This window comes from Neopsephotus bourkii, unplaced genomic scaffold (genome assembly GCF_033783945.1).
Source record: "Neopsephotus bourkii isolate Nb327-2 ecotype Australia unplaced genomic scaffold, CSIRO-AGI_Nbou_v1 NB_1131, whole genome shotgun sequence".
Lineage (NCBI taxonomy): Eukaryota > Metazoa > Chordata > Aves > Psittaciformes > Psittacidae > Neopsephotus > Neopsephotus bourkii.
In genome coordinates this window covers 232,135-249,649 of record NW_026901617.1, presented here as the reverse complement: position 1 = coordinate 249,649, position 17,515 = coordinate 232,135, and the positions used below count along the sequence as shown (strand labels likewise).

At 45.3% G+C, this 17,515-nt stretch overlaps 1 protein-coding gene across 1 annotated transcript; it reads right to left on the bottom strand.

Annotated features, from left to right (window-relative positions):
• Positions 1–481: 481 nt before the first annotated feature.
• On the bottom strand, positions 482–17,366 carry POLR1E (RNA polymerase I subunit E). The gene is made up of 12 exons (XM_061362601.1): positions 17,291–17,366; positions 17,078–17,181; positions 13,914–13,990; positions 10,412–10,497; positions 9,636–9,691; positions 9,098–9,242; positions 7,255–7,362; positions 6,687–6,783; positions 5,822–5,955; positions 4,546–4,627; positions 3,399–3,530; positions 482–825 (listed from the first exon to the last, which is right to left on the bottom strand). Exons 1-12 carry the CDS (start codon positions 17,355–17,357, stop codon positions 666–668), a joined length of 1,248 nt encoding a protein of 415 aa, XP_061218585.1. The 5' UTR covers positions 17,358–17,366; the 3' UTR covers positions 482–665.
• Between the last annotated feature and the right edge of the window lie 149 nt (positions 17,367–17,515).

Genomic DNA, 17,515 nt, shown 5'->3' with positions numbered 1-17,515 from the left:
TCCTATCTACAGCCTACAATTCCCATGGGATTAATTCTCCTTTACTCACAAATTGGATGTTTCTGTCACTTCTGTGAGTGACAGAGCTGTGAGTAGTGAGTCATTAAGATGTGCAATGAGTTACTCTTAAATCCCACAATTATGTATTAAACTCAAATTACAATCTGGAGCAAAAACACCTCAAAGAGAAGACTGCTCTTGACAGCCCATGTTCCTGTTTCACGTAAGCTTTTTCTCTTGGAGGTGATCCTCAGCTTTTCACAAGCCCGAGATTCCTACAGCTTTGCTTAGTATACACTTGGAATGAGCCTTGCGGCCCAGGACTAGACTGAATAACCCAGCAGTCTCTCTCCCAGGTACTGGGAATCCTCAGTAGTCAGTGGAGGACCTGCAGTTTCAAACCATGTTTTCTTGCTCCAGCACAACCTACATCTTTCTCCCCTTATACAGACAGGAAAAAAGAAAAATGTTTTACTACAGCTTTTTCTACATAAATGAAAAAAATAAGCTGTTTAATGAAGTGAACATCTGTTGCAACCCAGCCTTGAGAGAGGATTTCAGCAGGGTTATGTGCTGATGCTGGACAGCCAAACCCAACAGACAAAACCACTCTTATATGTGGAACAGCTGTTGAGAAAACAACTGCTTTGCCCCTCCCAGACATTTTAGTTCATTTTCTTGCGCTTCATTTGGTTCCCTGATGCCTTCTGAACAGGCAAGGGGAGAGAAAGAGTGCCCATCTTGTGGTTCTGATCATTTTCAAATCCTGGCAGTCCCTTTGCCTTGGAAACCTTCAACCGCATGGCCTTTGCAATGTCCATCATCCTGGAAAACACCAGAGAAACACTGTGTGAGCAGGGAGCACAAGTCTTCTGTCCCATGATACTGCACAAAAAAATCAGCTAACAGGCTTTTGCCACAGGGCAGATGCCAAAAGGCACGCACAAGCAGGATGTGTTCTCTGCACGTCAAGGATAGCATGGAGACAGATGCTGAAAGTATTCAAAGACTATGAGGTAGATCCTTCCTGGAGAGACTAGAAGGCTACTGAGTTCAGCACCAGCACCTTGGATAGCATTCTAAACCCACACTGCTTTACTCAAGCTTACTTGAGAGAAAAATAATGCTTCCCTATGAAAAGAACAGGCAGTCTGTTCAGATGCTTCTGCTGGCAGCCCATGGTTGCTTCCCTGTGCACTCATCTCTTGTGTGTTGTATGATGAATGGAACTTGGTACAGCAAGAATGTCTCTTAGCAACTAAAATTGAGCATTCTTACCTGTAAGAAGAGAGGCTTGGCTGAGATGTGTAATATGAAGAGTTTGGGCAAGAAGGCACAACCGGAACACACCTTCAAGCTCGTCCAACAGAGAGAACAAAGTGCAACTGAAGGGAAGCTAGCAGAGAAATGTATGTCCCAGCTTCATCTGGGGTCTTGAGAACACTCAAGTCCCAGAATCCTCCCAGCGACTTTGTTATCTTTGAAAGACATACAGATTGAGTTGGGAAGGGTTCTTCAGTCAAACCTCTCACTTGAAGCACGGAAAGCACGGATCATCCCATCAAGGGACTCGGGGCTATGTGTCTCTCCACAATTTTTCCAACAGGTCCTAGCCTCCTCCACCTTTTTCTCAACAGCATCCTATGGCCTGTGTTCCCAGCTTCAGTACAGTAGTTAAGAACAGAATCTTGGTATCAATTGCAAAAAACCAACACGGATTCCTTAAAAAAACTTAATTGCAACAAGGAAAAGAAAAATAAAAAAAAAAAGGAAAATGAAAAAAGGAAAAAATAATGAGAAGAACAAAAAGAATGAAGAGAAAGGGGGAAGGAAAAAAGCCAAGAGAGAAAAAGAAAACAAGAAACAGAAGGTGGAAACTAATAGCAAACACGTCTGTTGAACCCACTACTACACATCAAAGAACAAAGACTGCAACTGGGGACAAACTCAGAAGTAACTGCATCATGGCTGACTAAGGAGCTTGCAGAACCAGGAGATGACTAAGGGCTCAGATTACCTCCAGATATTAATGGACCTTAACATTACACCCCTCAGCCAGAAACCCCAGGATATGCCACAGTGTTTTTCTGAGTTGCAGTGAAGGGTTTGTGTCCCTCCGCAGTTCTTATCCAGATGCACAGTCACTAAGCAATCCTGATAAGAAAGACCACAGTCTCAGTGACTGTGTAAAGGAAGCACATGTCCTTGGTGTAACCATTGCCCACAAAACAGAGCCAGGGTGGGAGACAGATACTAATCAGGATGGCTGAGCAGTCACTAACAGAGCCACCTGATCTTTTTCCAGACACAGTTAATAAAAAAGTGCCTGATGATCTGATGTCTGCTTGCTGGGAGGCTTCTCATCCAGCACAGTGTAATTCTTGAGCAGTTCTCATCGGTGCCTGATTAATTCAGCAGGGGCCTGAGAGACAGTACAGTGCAGCATAGACTGGAATGGAACTCCCAGAGCCAGACGAGCTGGCAGCAGGCTCCGACTGACACCTGCTGGGAAAAGCAGGTCTTGCAGGTAATGGCAGGTGCATAACACTTACTCCTTAGAAAATTAGAAGTCTATGGAGCAACTGCTCCGAAGAGCTAACACAGCAAGGGTTCTTTGCCCTGAAACTTATTCTGCAAGCTGTTTTCTACCCGTTCACTTTCACTAGATGTAATTTGGCAAACATTTCAAATACTGCCAGCATATGCCATATGGCCAGCATTTCTGCCTACAACCTCTCCCCATGATGTTTGTTGCAGAGTTCCCAAGTTTGTCCATATTTCAAAAACAACCTTCTTGGAGCCAAGCCCAGAATGGATAAATTTCAGGGGCCTGGGATTCCTTCATGTAAATACAACTACATGCTCAGTGTGCAACTGTGGGAGAAACCCTGTTTCTAGTTTTCCTGTTGCAGGCAGTTGTAAACCTTACAGGTACCCAAACTGGTACCTAACAGGGACTGGAGCTCTGCAGGACAAGGGACACAGCAGGCAAGAAGGTCACGAGTGATGTGATTTATCATGCAAGAAACAGAGCTGCATGGCAGTGAACAGGTCCTGTCCTAGAATCTGCCCCACCTGGCTACTTCTATACTGCCTGCCTTTATTTCCTTCCCTGCAGAACAGCTGAAGAGCCTTTTGATGCAGTTGAGGACCTCTGTGGCAAGCACCTTTCTAAGTTTCAGATGTGCAACCACTCCCCTTTACGAATAACAGGGCTTAAAAATAATGCTTCAACAAACTCATGAAAGAGAGTCCAGTTATAACAAAAGGGACTTGCTAGCAGGTATTATTGAACTACTTAGGTACCAGAGGGGCTCCAGAGCGAGATCTCTCCTCAGAGCTCTTTGTAGGATGATCACAGCATATCATAGCAGGTGTGAACAAACATGACAACTCACCTGCTTTCTTGGAGCTTCAAGTCATTCTGCAGGACCGTGAGGTCGATTTGGAAGTTGTTAATGTGCAGAGCCAATGCAATGACATATGCTGCGATTTTAGCCTTCATTGATGCGGAGATTAAATTCTGGACACTGCATGGCAAGAGGAAGAACACATGAGATGTGAAGTGTCAGTGAACCCATAACACAAGCCCCACTAGGTGCAGACAGAACTGGAGCCCCAGTTAGATATGGTGGACTTTTCCTAGACACCAAAGAAGAGCTCAAAGCAGCACAGACCTTCAATCACAGGGGCTTAACAGACTTCTTTGTCCTCCTCAGGTGCCTGCTTCTGTTCAGAAGTGGGGGCTCCTGAGGTTATCACTATGCAGCCTTGACTAATCCACCAGCTAATGACACTTCAGTCTCTTTGGCACTAGTCTCTTGCAAGAGGAAGGCAAAAGAAAGCTGTTCTGAGGGTATTCAGTGGAAGTATTAATGGCATCTCAAATACATAATCCACACAAATCAGATCCCTGTCTGGTGATTCTCTGGGAGCATTTAACTGAATGCCACTTGTCACTGGTCAGAGCCTTCAGACAAAAGCTGGCCCATTTGGACTCAAACTCTCTGCTTCTGACAGATCAACAGTGGTAGTACAGCTATGCAATAGCAAAGCATCACCATTATGCCCCTTCTAGGCAGAGCAGCTGTCAGCTCTCTGAGCATGGAGAGGACACTGGCAAGAGTGAGGACACTCTTCACTCTTCCCTTTATTTTGGTACTTCCATTAAACAGGATTGCCAGGCTCTGTTATAACAAGAGCACTTCCCTGAGCAAGTCAGTTTCATCACCCTCTGATCCAGCAGGACTGGTCAGTGAATGGTCTCTATAAACAGGCTGGTTGGGCACAGGGTCTCAGCTTTCTTGGAGCGCTGACAAACAGACTAAACACTAGGGGTTGAGAAAATCCCCCCCCCCCCCTTTACATGATAGACCAGCATTGTCTGAAAGTGACTACCGTCAGCCACAACCCAGTGTTCTGCAGGGCTGGAGGCATGAATCAAGAAAATCTACTTACATTTTGGTAGGTTTCATGATAATGTGTCCATAGACCTCTAAACTGAATTCTGCTGTATGTCTGGCTCAAGCAAACGTAATTCCTTACCTGCTATCGTTGTAGGTCAGTGAAGTGAAATTCTTCATGAGTTTCCTGCTAATAATCTGTGGGCATTCAGGACCCATTGGATCTAGGACAGAAAAGGATTTTACAGTGGAATGAACCTACTCTTTCTTGTACTACTACTCCAGCCACCATAATAGCACACCTACCACTATGACATTCATCACTCTTCCCAGGAACATAGAAAACCCAAAAGAAACCTCAGCACTTGATTGGTCTCATCATTTTTCAGGTCTGAAAGAGGCTCCTAACAGCTTTTATTTTCTTTCTAAATGGGATCTCCTACATCAACACTACACAATCTAGAATGTGGGCATGTGCACCTATGCATATATTTCTTTTAATAGATTTCTACCTTTCAATAGATGGTCCTGTCAGAAAATACTATTAAAACTGAAACCACACTAATGAATTCCTACTAGCATCCAAGATCTGTCATTTCCATGTCATCCTTGACTAAGTTCTACAGGGTGACTCCTCTGTTTCCAGCAGTGCAGGAGGATATTTACAACCAGGCTTGCCATGTCCTCCTCCATTACTCCCTGCCATTGAAAATGCCAACAGTGACATTTTCACCACTGACAAGGAGATACACAAGTTCTATGGAAGATGGTAAGTCCTGAAGATTTCAACCAAAATATTTTGTGTAGTCATTTTGAAAACAGCAGTTCCTGACATTTTAAAAGCAGAACCCTGAATGTAACAGAGATATGATCACTGTGACTCACAGACTGAACTAATAAGCAAAGCATGATGAAGACAAAAGCACAAAAAGAAAGATAAAGGATGTACTGTGTACTGAATGCCTTTTGCACCTGTAATACGGAGGCCGGATAGCACTTTCCATCTTCTTGGCTTAGGACTAAAGTGTGAAAACATAAAACTTGTTTGTAAGTGCAGCACTATCGATAAGCTAGGGAGAACCTAAAGATTTCCAATGTAAGCTACCCTGTCTCCTGCAAAGAAAGTCTTGTGGTGCCATTCTGATGCACACCACTTACAAAGGAACTAAAAAAGATTAGACATCCATCTCCCAGCAGATGCAGATCTAGCAACCCTCAACAACGTGGAGATCATCAACCTCAGCATGAAATAGGCTGAAAGAAACTGCTGCAGCTAGCCGCAGCTGTTCAACCACTAGCTGCTTCTTTCATCACTCATTCTGGGCAGCTTCATAATTTTCTACTGCAGTAATTACAGAACAAGTCTCAGCATTAAAAAAAAATCACAGCTTAAAAGTAGAGGAGCTGAAAACTCTTACACTTCGTTTTGATCACTTTCTGGTAGCTGAACTTAATAAGGGTGTCCAGGAACCAGAGGCACCGGGCTTTGTGATCTCTGCTCTTCTCATTAGCAGGCAGGAACTTCAGCTCTTCTAAAACAAAGCAGCAATGGCTGAAGAAGAAAGGAGAGGCTGAAGCTCAAAGAACCAGGAATCAACTTACATCATCAGAAGGACAGGAGACACCTGTAACTTCAATGCTCAGCTGTTTGAGAACTGCTCCCCGGACACCTCTAAGGACAGCCCAGGAGACTGCTTTGTGAGCATACTTTCCTGTCAATGCCCACCATGTTCAGCCAGCCCCTTTTAGTGTGCAAATACTAAGAAGGTCCCTGCACTGCAGAAACTGGAGGCTCTTCATGTGGCACACAAACCTCTACTTCAGCATAGGCAGGAAGCACAGGTGCGGTTTGTGTTCTTCCTGCTCACTTCAGATCCTTAGCACAACAGCCTAATAGCTCTAAACGTATGCCCATGCCACGCCACAGCAACCTCAACAGCAAATCACTATTTAGCTGTGACAGTGCCCAGCCATGGGAGTACAGTTCTGTGGTCCATATTCTAGGCACCTGCCTTCAGACCCCACTCTCTTCCTCTGCAATCAGATCCCCAAAGAGCAACCATGCTGCTGTGCACACAGTTTCCTCACATGTATAAAATTATAGCACATACTCCCCAGGGTAAGTGTTGCTCAGCTGTGGCTGGATCAAATGTCCTCCCCTCTGCAGTGAAAAGGTCAGCCTGGGTACATTGGAGCTGGCAGCAGTAGCCATCCTGACCCATAGATAAACTACAGCTTCACAGGGCACATCGACTATTAAGAGGCTGTTTGCAGCAGCATTACCTTCTCTCTTGTGTTTTCTTGGTGATTTCTTCTGGAGTGATGTTAACAAAAGCTGCTGATGGAATCCGCAACGCTTCATACTCTGCTGGGGACAGAACTGGAGGGATTTTAAAGAAAAGAACAAAAATACCTTTGCTCTCCTTTCTGGTCTGAACAGTCCACAATGAGATAAGCTACATCCATTCTAATTTTGGGAGATATGGGGCAGGGAAAGACAACATGAAATTATAAATAGGCAGGATGTAACTACAACACTTGGAAGCTGGCCAATAACAAAGGTCTCTAAAGGACTGTAACTGTACCCCAAGTCATGTCTGCATAGCCAACTTCATTCCTAATCTCAGTCGAACTACTGCCAACAGCAAGGCACAGCATCCTGCTCTCTTGCAGCAAAGAGGAAGGATATGGGAGAAATCTCAACGCATTGTGTCACTGCTCTCAGCTTTTGGCTTGCGAGGGAAGGCGGCCGCTCATTCACACACTTTGCAACACTCACTCCCACATGTCAGATCACTGGCATCAAGGCTTACAATTATATAAGAAACCGCTGTGCCACAGAAAAAGATACTGTCCTCAAACTTGTAAACATTTTCTGGTTTGTCAGCATCTTCATTACATGGTGGGAGGAAGGTAGAGATGTTCTGTACATCATCTTGGGCCACATCCTGGATCAGAGCTTTGGAGGGAAGCAGGAAAGAAAAGTATTTGCACCATACAAACAAAAACACTGAGAACATGACCACAACCCAAATCCTTTCTTTAAATACAAGTCTACTCCATGGTGGTTCTTGCATCAACACCAGTTTAGTCACTAGTTTAAAAAAACAGTTCAGTTTATTTCACTTGGGAGAGTAGTAAGGAAAGGCTACAGCTCTTCCACATTTTGGTTTGTTCCTGACACATGTAGGTGGTAACTGTACAGAAAGCATTCCCATAGGCACAAAAAGGCTGACTGACATGCATGCTATGTACTCAGCATCCTGGGCTTAGCATAGTGTCATCATTTCCACCAAGAACTTCCTGCTCCTTAAAATTTAGAAAAGCCTCTCCAGACTAGATAAAAATATGGGAAAGAAGTGCAACAAGATAAACTGGTTGCTGCTGCTGCTGCTGCATCTCTTGCCTGCAGGGTGGACAGTATGTTTTTTGCACTGTGGGTTCCACTGGAGGGCCATTTGGCACAAAGCAGCTCCAAGAGCACAGACATTATCCAGCTGGAAAAGCATGAGAGCTGATGGGTTCTATAGTCAACAGACATCTCTCCCATTCATAGCCAATGAAACTCACAATCCCAGAAGCATTAGTGGAAAGGAGCTCTGGAGGTCTCCTGTCAAACTTCCTGCTCAGAGTAGCACTGTACAGCACGGTATCAGTGCAACCCTAGATTTGTCCTCCGAAAGCTTGGAAGTCCCAAGGATGATGAGTCTACGCCTCTCTGGGATGTGTTCCAGGGCTTTAAAACCCTCCAAGGCAAGACAGTTCCCCTAGTCTCACATCTCTTTCTCCCAAGGTTCAGGTACCGCTGCAGCTTGTGCTATTGATTCTTGTACTGCCTGGTACAGCTGAAAAGGGTTTGGCTCTGACTGCCCTTCAGGTAGCTCTGGGCTGCTGTTAAGATCCTCCTTGGCCTCCTCTCTACCAGACTAACCAAGCTCAGCTCCTTCTACCTCTCCTTGTCAGTTGCGTGGCCCCTGCCTGCAAGTTGTGTGGCCTCTCCTCTGTCATTTTTCACCTCCCTCTTGATCAGGACAGGGTAGCATAGGCTGGATGACATGATACAGATGCAGCTTCACCAGCACTCAGTAGTGGGTTTATCAACTCTCCTTGAAGCTTCAGCTCAATACAATGCTTTGGAGAGTGAATATTGCCTGCAATAGTGACAATAACTAGGCACATGGCAGACTGACTATTTGCTGCAGGCTCCTCCATAGCAGAAGCCTAAGTCCATCAACCTATCTCACAACAGCACAGGGGACTGCACTTGATGGGGCTGTGACCTGACTTAGGACATGGACCATTTTACATAGACATGCCACTGTGAAGCCAGTGGTACAGTTCACCTTAATGAATGTTCAGTGTCTCAGTTCAGACCAGGTGAATGCACTGCCTTTATCACAGAACACTGAATCCCAGGAAATCCCAGAAGAGCTCCCAGTAATGGCCAGGGACATTGATGCCACAGTAACCTTTCCTCCTTCAGGCAACTCCCACAGCAAGACTAGCAGGATCAGAAGGAAGCAGTTCCTTTCCATTAGAAAGACCTGTGAGTTCTTCCACATGTGCCCTTCTCCAGCTGCCTCCTTGGTCACTCAAAGTCAACCCCTTTCTTCTTCTCACCATACTTGGCAAGGAGCAGACAGAAAAAGGGACATCTGCTTGCCTTCATTAAACCCCTGATACAATAATATTACCTGTTACTCCCTTTGCATCTATAATGTTTGCTGCTGCTTTTGTCACAGCTGTGTTCAAAATATCACTGCCCACTGCATTCATTCGCCGAGAGTTCAGAGCTCGCTTCTGCTTGCTTGTACCAAAGGCCTCAATGCACAAATCCATCTAGGCAAGAAAGATACAAACTGAAACACACTGCTGAACTGAAGAGACTCTGCAGACAAGAAGAAAACCCAGCTAACCACCACTTGTTCCACAATCACACTCCCTTTAAGAAAACTTCAAACATTTTACTGGCCACAGCCCAACCATGCAACAAGCGCTGATCCGCAAGGGTCAGGAAGTAACTGAGATTGCAATCAAACCTAAAATAATTATGAAAATTCTGCAAGGTAGGCACTAATAATGCATTACCTCACAGACCTGTAAGGCGCAGAGGGAGTGCTGAAACTACACAGGTTTACCCAGCAGTAAACCAAACATCACAATCTAAGATAAGTATCATCTGCCACTGTTAGCGGGATCACAGCAGAATATGATACAGGATTTCAACTTTACCTTCTCCCTGTAGGATTTATTCTGATAATCCTTTGTGTCATCAGGTACTAAGTTATCTGTAAAAGAACAAAAGTTAGTATGCTTGGATTGCAGGAGCAAGGACAGCACAGTTATTTGGTATCCCCTTAGCTATAATCCATTACTAAAACATTTAGCACATCACTTCAAGATCTCCTCCACAAGGCTTTGTCAATCACAGAACACATCAAACAAGAGAGCATGCACCTAGAACACAAAAGGAAAGACAGGCCAATTATTGCTATAAAGTCTATGAGCATAACATGTGGACTGCAGCACGGGAAAAATAAGCTCCCAAAAGACCAAATTCTTTCGGTTACCCTCCTGAGTTCAATAACAAAAAGCAGTTCTGCTGAAGAAAAGTGTTCTTCCAGTGATCCAGCCCCTTGACCTGGCAATTTCTAGGCTTCCCTCAGCAGAGCACACCTAGACAAGGCTACACTATTCTGAACAGTGACAACTTTGTTACCAACTTCAGAACCTTCACCCTCCCACCCATAACGCTCTCTGGCTAACATCCACCCTAAATTTCACCTTCATTTATTCCCCCTGTTTTCACATCATTCAGTGCTTCGGAAGGAGAGTGTAATGTATCCTCCTTCCTTCATGCTAAAGGAATAAGGCAGAAATGAGGAAGAGCGAGCAGCCAGGGAGAAAACAGTTCTACTGTCAGCAATCAAGCAGCCAGTAGCTGAATGCATACATAGGTCTAGCATACTGTGACTCTGGTGCCGGGATTAAACACAGTATCTTCTTACCTGACAGCAAGGGCTGCATGTTGAATATTTCAGCATTATACACTTCCATTTGCCCAGAGTCCTTGTCTAACACACCAATAAAATACCTGGGAAGAAAAGGGGCAAAACATCAGTGAGAGACAGTCCAGTGGAAGTGATGTTTTAAAACATATAGTGCAAAGCCATGTGTATTCCTCACTCTCTGCCAATTATTCTGCTTTGCAAATACAAGTTTTCCAAGCACATTTAGAATGTCACAGTAAAACGAGTTAGTGCATGCATGCACATATATAAACATATAAAGACTTGTTGCCCTGAGTAAATGTAGAATTTTTATGACAATTAAATTAGCTCCAGAATGCTATATTGTCTTTTGCCTTTTCTGATGTGCCAGAACCTTTGGTTTCTCTTCTGTGTTATATATATGTTATGTATAGTGCTTCTATGCAGCTGCCTGTGTTTGTAAGCTTTGGTTCCCTGTGGCCAGTTCTCTGCTTAGTACAAGTCACTTTTAAGTCCTCAGAGCTCCTTGGAAATGTGACTTTGCCATTTCTGAAATACGATAATTTCTCTCAGGTAACTTCCTTTTCATCCCACATCTCAGAGGGGCAAGCCCAAATGGTTTATGCAGCTCCTCACTATGTCTCATGACACACCAAGAAGAACATGCTGTATGTCACCCTGGTCTAACATGGATCAAGTTATCACCTGCACCAGTTTCTTATCCAGCCAGAAGAGTTCATTCCATATGACCCCTTCTGACCGGTACCTGAACTTCTTCCAGCCCATAACACGTTTTCCTAGAAGTCAAAACACACTTCCTGAAGCAAAAACCCACTTGCACAACAGGGTGCCTGCTGCAGTGACAGCAACACTCTATGCTCTCAGAGGAGCTGCCCACATACATTAGGAACCTCAGCACCTCCTGGCCAGAAAGGGTTTCTGGGCAGTTCCTGCTGTTCCAGGAAACCAAGAGGTTGAGTGGACTCAACTCAGAATAAAGAGGGTGGTTTGATCAGAGCTAGTTTCTGCTCCCTGTTACACTTATTTGAGCAGTTGTGAATGCACATTTTTAGGCTAACAGTTGCTAAGAGCTATAGGAATGGACCCACTGGAGGAAATCCTCATACATGCAGCTGAAGCAGATGTGGGAGAAAAGGGACAGAAGGATGGCATGGGAAAACTTGAAAGAAAAGCAAGAAATGACTTAACTGATTCTTGCCTGCATCTCTGTGGATCCTGAGGCATGTGCACACATAATGCAAAACTAATACCTGAAGTTGAACATATTATCAGCAGTTAGCTTGCCTTGTTAGTGTTGTCTTGCAGAACAGGTTTTGGATTTTACTGGTATACACCCAAGGGAAGCAGGGGGCTTCTTCTGGTTTGGGTCCTGCAAGACGCAGGAGACAAAGGGGCACAAAATGGAATATAGAAACCTTTATAATTAGTTTTAAGTAATGTTAAGTTTGATGGCTTTGTAACAGTAGCAATGGAAAATTACTGAGGTGCATGATACATAGAGAAAAAAAAATAGAGTACAGCTAGAGAATATACTGAGAATTCTCACAAGATAAATCGTTATAGTTGGCCTAGTTTTAAGAAAAACAGTTTAGAAGAACAGGACACAGGGATAAGGAGTATCTGGGAACTGCAGGTGTCCAGGATGGGCTGCAGTTAAACTAACTGATAAGTAGGAGGATAGGAGGATTATTATGTCTCTGGTGCTAACAAACCAATTAAACTGGTATGAGCATCTACTGCGCGTGCTTCAAAGGCTGCCAGAAGTGACGAAGATTGTTGGAAGAAGTAAAGGACCCTCAGAGACCACCACCACAATTCTGTATGCATGCGGGGGATACTCTCTGGAAAATGATGTAATCCATACGTAGCCTCATGAATATGTATGTATGCCCAGGGACTATATAAGGATGGCTTACATAGCAATACGGGGACACACGTTAGGAGGATTTATCCCCCGTGTCTCCCGGCGCCGCAATAAAGAATACCTGCTTGTCAGCTTGAAAATTTTGTTGTCAAGTTTGTTCCTGGAGTTTTCTCCGAATCAGTGTCCATAGCTCAGGATCTTCAGAGGTGCAGGTAAGAACAATTTAAGGCAGTAAAACCATCTCTTAATCAGTGCCTAGAGATAAGATCGCTAAATATGTCTAGGAATAATACTGCATTGATATCTGTACCATACATACTCAGAAAACTAAATTTATCTTTCAAACTCAAGAAGAAAAAGCTCCTTGATGCCTTTTTTCAGCTATAGTATCTTAAACTGAAGACTATTACATCTGAAGGTGCAGTTCTCCGTGTTTCACTTCCCAGAGAAAAGACTAAAGAGCAGTATTAGTATTGACCGTTTGCAGAGGTGAAACCTGTTCCTTTTACAGAACAGAGTATTTCAGCTGGAAGGAGCCTATAGTGACCACCTAGTGCAACAGCCTGACCAACTCAGGGCTGACCAAAAGTTAAAGCATGTTATTATGGGAACTGCCCAAATACCTCTCAAACACTGACAGGCTTGGGGCATCAACTAGCCCCCTAGTAAGCCTGTCCCAGAATCTGAACATCATCTCTGTAAAGAAATGCTTCCCAATGTCCGGTCTTACTCAGAACACCGAACCACCAGGGTGCCAACATCTGAAAACACCTCCTCTCTCTAAAAATTGTACACAGCTCTGCTTTTTACTCCCTCACCTGCATTTTAACTAGTCAGATATAAATCACATCAGTACAGTCCAACTAGAGAAGAGACGACCAATGCAAGCAAACCACATGGGTCAAGTGGAGTGGATCTACAGAGCAAGGCACTTGGTACCAAGATCCTGACATGCACATTAAATGCATTTCAGTCTTGTGTAGGCTAGAAGGAGCAATAATATGCATCAAAGGAGAAAATAAACACCTTCAGGTATGACATGGCAAGATTATTTCACACTGGCTCTCTACCCTTTTGGTGGTGGTTCTGTTAGAGACTGAGAAAGATTTCACATACAAGATACTTAGAGGAGACCAGTGGGATCTGCCCCAATGCTTCAAAGGTCATACTGCTACACCAGGACATGTAAAGGCTGGTGCTCTTTTTACAGTGTGTGGCAGCTTGTTATTTCTCATAGCAACACCGTGCTGTGGCCCTGAAGTTAAATGGTGATTAATGACCCAGAAGGTTCCCAGGCAGCAGCAGATGATCTTGGCAAATTTCTTAACATTAGTTTTATAGCTTAATAACAAAACTATTATTTCTACACCTCAACTACATCAAATCATCTCCTCACCTTTCCCTTCAGAAGACCTTTTCAAACACACACCATATGAAACATCACAACTTCCAAAGGGATGTAAAGTGCACAAACTATGCAGCTGCCAGATGCTGGAGTCTCCCAACAAATCAAATCACGGCCTCCATGGGAACTTCTGAGCCACATTTAAAAAAGGCTACCAGGAACTTTGTGTATGAGCAACACCTCTGTTTCTGCCTCCAAGCTCGTGCCCCCATTTTGCTAGCAATCCATACCTGCATAGGGAATTACATTTCATAGCTCCGCTGCCAAAGTTATTCCCCACATATGAAAGCCTTTCAGTTTCTGAGACCTAAAAAACAAAGGAAAATTACTTGAGCACAGGACTGTGAATAACCTTCTCTGCATCTCATTTTCCCTAATGCCACACAACTCTACATTCCTAGGCATTAGGCACTAGCTCACCCTGGGTACACTCCGCATCAGGTCAAAATCTTTAACAGACAACATTTCTTGAGCTGAGACCACCAATGATACATAATTCTACCTCAGCTTTCACCTCAGCCAGAAGATGAGGAACCGCTGCAAAGAAATCATGTGAATAGTAACGTTTACGTAGAGTCTGTGTGTGTAATATAATTTTCAATGATCTACCTAAAAGTCTAGTATTGCCAAGTGACTGCAATTCACTGACTATAAAACAGCCAGCACTACCACAAACGCCTCAACCACCTAAATGCATTTCAAAATACTTGTGTTTCTACTGTACTACAGTGTGTTTCCCCTGAGTAACTGGAATTACCCATAACTGGCTGAAAAGCCATTTATTCATTGAATCATTCATGTAGGCAGCTGTAAAACTTACCAGTAGCAGAACAAAGCAACTTCTGACTTTAATCTTGGCTCTCCCTTCAGTGAAAAGATATAAATTTCCTTATAATGTAACTTAACAAAAACAACAAAAAAAAATGATAAAGAATCCACTGTGTTCACTGCATAAACATAACACAGCAGATTTTGTGATCAAATGGACATGACTAGTACTTAAGTAACAGCTTTTCATTTTCAAACATTTTTTCCCTCTAGGTTATTAAAATAAATCATGAACACATGCAACTTCAGTGCCTCAGCCTTTGCCTAAGAATACCATGTATACATCAAATTTTTGTCAAATAAGCACATACTCAGCTCTGATGGAAATTTACTCACACATCCGTCTCGATATCCTTAATCACAAACGTTCATATTGCAATTTTTGGGATTCCTTTCTGTTCCAGGAGTTAACTCACAGTGCCAAGAAGGCGATCATGATGTGCTCCACAGAAACCACACTGGCCCTGCAGAACCTGCACCCATTTCTCCAGGGTCCAGCACTCACCAGCACAGCGCACTCTGCAGGGTGAGGGAAGGGTTCTCCCACCCCTGCCAAGGGCTTCCCTGCTCTGCCACACCCCATCAAGCCCACCTACATTATGGCAGCAGCCCACATAAGAACCAGAACTTCACAGCATGACAAAATCAAACAAGTTGGAAAAGACCTTTAAGACCATCAAGTTAAATTGTCCTCAACACTGCCAACGCCACCACTAAATCATGTCACTAAGGACCTTGTCTACGCGGTTTGTGAACGCTTCCAGGGATGGTGACTCCACTGCCCTGGGCAGCCTGTTCCAATGCCTCACCACCCTTTGGAGAAGGAATTGCTCCTAATCTCCAGTCTAAACCTTCCATGGTGCACCTTGATGCTGCTCCCTGTTGCCCTATCCCTTGTTCTTTGGGAGAAGAGACCAGCCACCTCCTGGCTCCATCCTCCTTTCACGTAATTGTAGACAATGATAAGGTCCCCCCAAGCCTTCCCTTCTCCAGACTAAACCCCCGCAGGTCCCTCAGCCATTCCTCATCATATTTGTGCTCCAGGCCTTCACCAGCTCCACTGTCCTTCTCTGGACCTGCTCCAGAAGATCAGTGTCTCTCTTCTAGTGAGGGGCCCAGAACTGAACACAGGATTCAAGATGCGGACTCATCAGTGCAAGAACAATCACTACCCTGGCGCTGCTGGCCACACTATTTCTCATACAGGCCAAAACGCTGTTGATGCCTTAATCTCTGAAATCCCAGAAATTCTGTGAAATTTGGAAAACAGTCCCACAAAGCCTGGGGCTAAGCTGTGAATATGTTTTGGTTTTCTGGTTTTATTTTTTTTCTAAATTTGCAACAAAGCAAAGCTCAACACAAATTTTCTGAGCCTTGCGTACTGTACAGTAAGAACAGCTGGCGCAGGGTAGCAGGCAGGTATCTCCAGAGAAACAGCAGTTTCCTGCAAATGGGCCTAAGTGTCTGACTGAGGTTTCTAGCTCCTACTTGCAGGAGCTGCCATGACTACAGACACAAGGGAAACAAAACCAACCAACCAAACAAAAAAGGCAAAAACCCTTTGCTGCCTGCCAAAGCAGGGATCCCTGGTGCATCCTTGGCATGGGAGTGGGTGCAGCCCCCTCCTGGATCCAGAGGGTACTGGTCAATGGCTCAATGTCTGGATCCACATCAGTGACAAGTGGTGTTCCTCACGAGTCTGTATTGGGACCAACACTATTTAATGTCTTCATCAGTGACATAGTGGGATTGAGTGTACCCTCAGCATATTTGCAGATGACATGAAGCTGAGTGGAATAGCCCAAGGGAGAGGATGCCATCCAGAGGGACTTGGGCAAAGTCGAGAGTTCGGCCCATGTGAAACTCATAACAGGGCCAAGTGCAGACTCCTGCACATGGGTTGGGGAAATCCCTAGTATCAATAAAGGCTGGGGGATGAAAGGCTTGAGTAACTCCAAGAAGGACTTGGGGGTACTGGTGGATGAAAGACTGGACATGAGCAGGCAACGTGTGACTGCAGCCCAGGCCAATCGCATCTTGGGCTGCACCCAGAGGAGAGTGGCCAGGGGGTCAAGGGAGGTGATTCTGCCCCTCTGCTTTGGTAAGACCACACCTGGAGTACTGTGTCCAGCTCTGGAGTCCTCAGTACAGGAAAGACATGGACCTATTGGGAGAGGGTCCAGAGAAGGGCCACAGAAAGGTTCAGGGGGATGGAGCACCTCTGCTATGAAGAACTGAGAGGCCTGGAGTTGTTCAGACTGGAGAAAACTCCAGGAAGGTCTCTTCCAGCCCAAGCAATTCTATGAGTCTATGCTTCTGTACTTCCAACAGGAGCTGCCACCTCCCGGCACGACTCTCCATGTCTACGCTGCAAGAGTGCAGACCTTGTTACCCGGCTAGACAAGGGCGGGTAGACGGTACCAGCTGCACGGTACGTACCGCAGACGGTACCATTTCGGAGCGGGCGCAGCTCCAGGCTTCCGCGGCCGCCCTCACAAGAGCCGCTGCCCGCACGAGGTCCGGCTACACGCGGCCGCGGGAGCGTGCTCTTCAGGCGAGCCCTTACCAAAATCCTCCGGAGCTTCTTCTGGGGGTGTGCCATGTCTCTGTTTCGGTAGACGGTGAACTGCATGGATCCGGTCCGCTGCAGCCTGCCGTTGGAGAACTGCACTGCAAGGTGGCGAAGAGAGGCCGTAAGCCAGGGTGGCCTGGCCTGGCCCTGCCTTGCCCCGCAACCCCGATCCCGCTCCCGCCCGCCCCATCTTGGCTCCCGCCTCACCCAGCACCGCCGGCTGTTCCGAGTCGGGGTCCCCGCGGTAGCGCCAAGTGGCGGTGGCGGCAGCCATGGCGGCAAAACGCGGGGTCTGGAGCTAGCTCCCGCTGGCTCCCGGGAAAGCGGGACTCGCCCAATCACGGCTGTGCTTATTGTCGTATCCGGAGGGAAGCAGGGAAGAAGATGGCGATGCCGTAGCCTATGAGTAATGAAGGCACTGATTGGTTGATA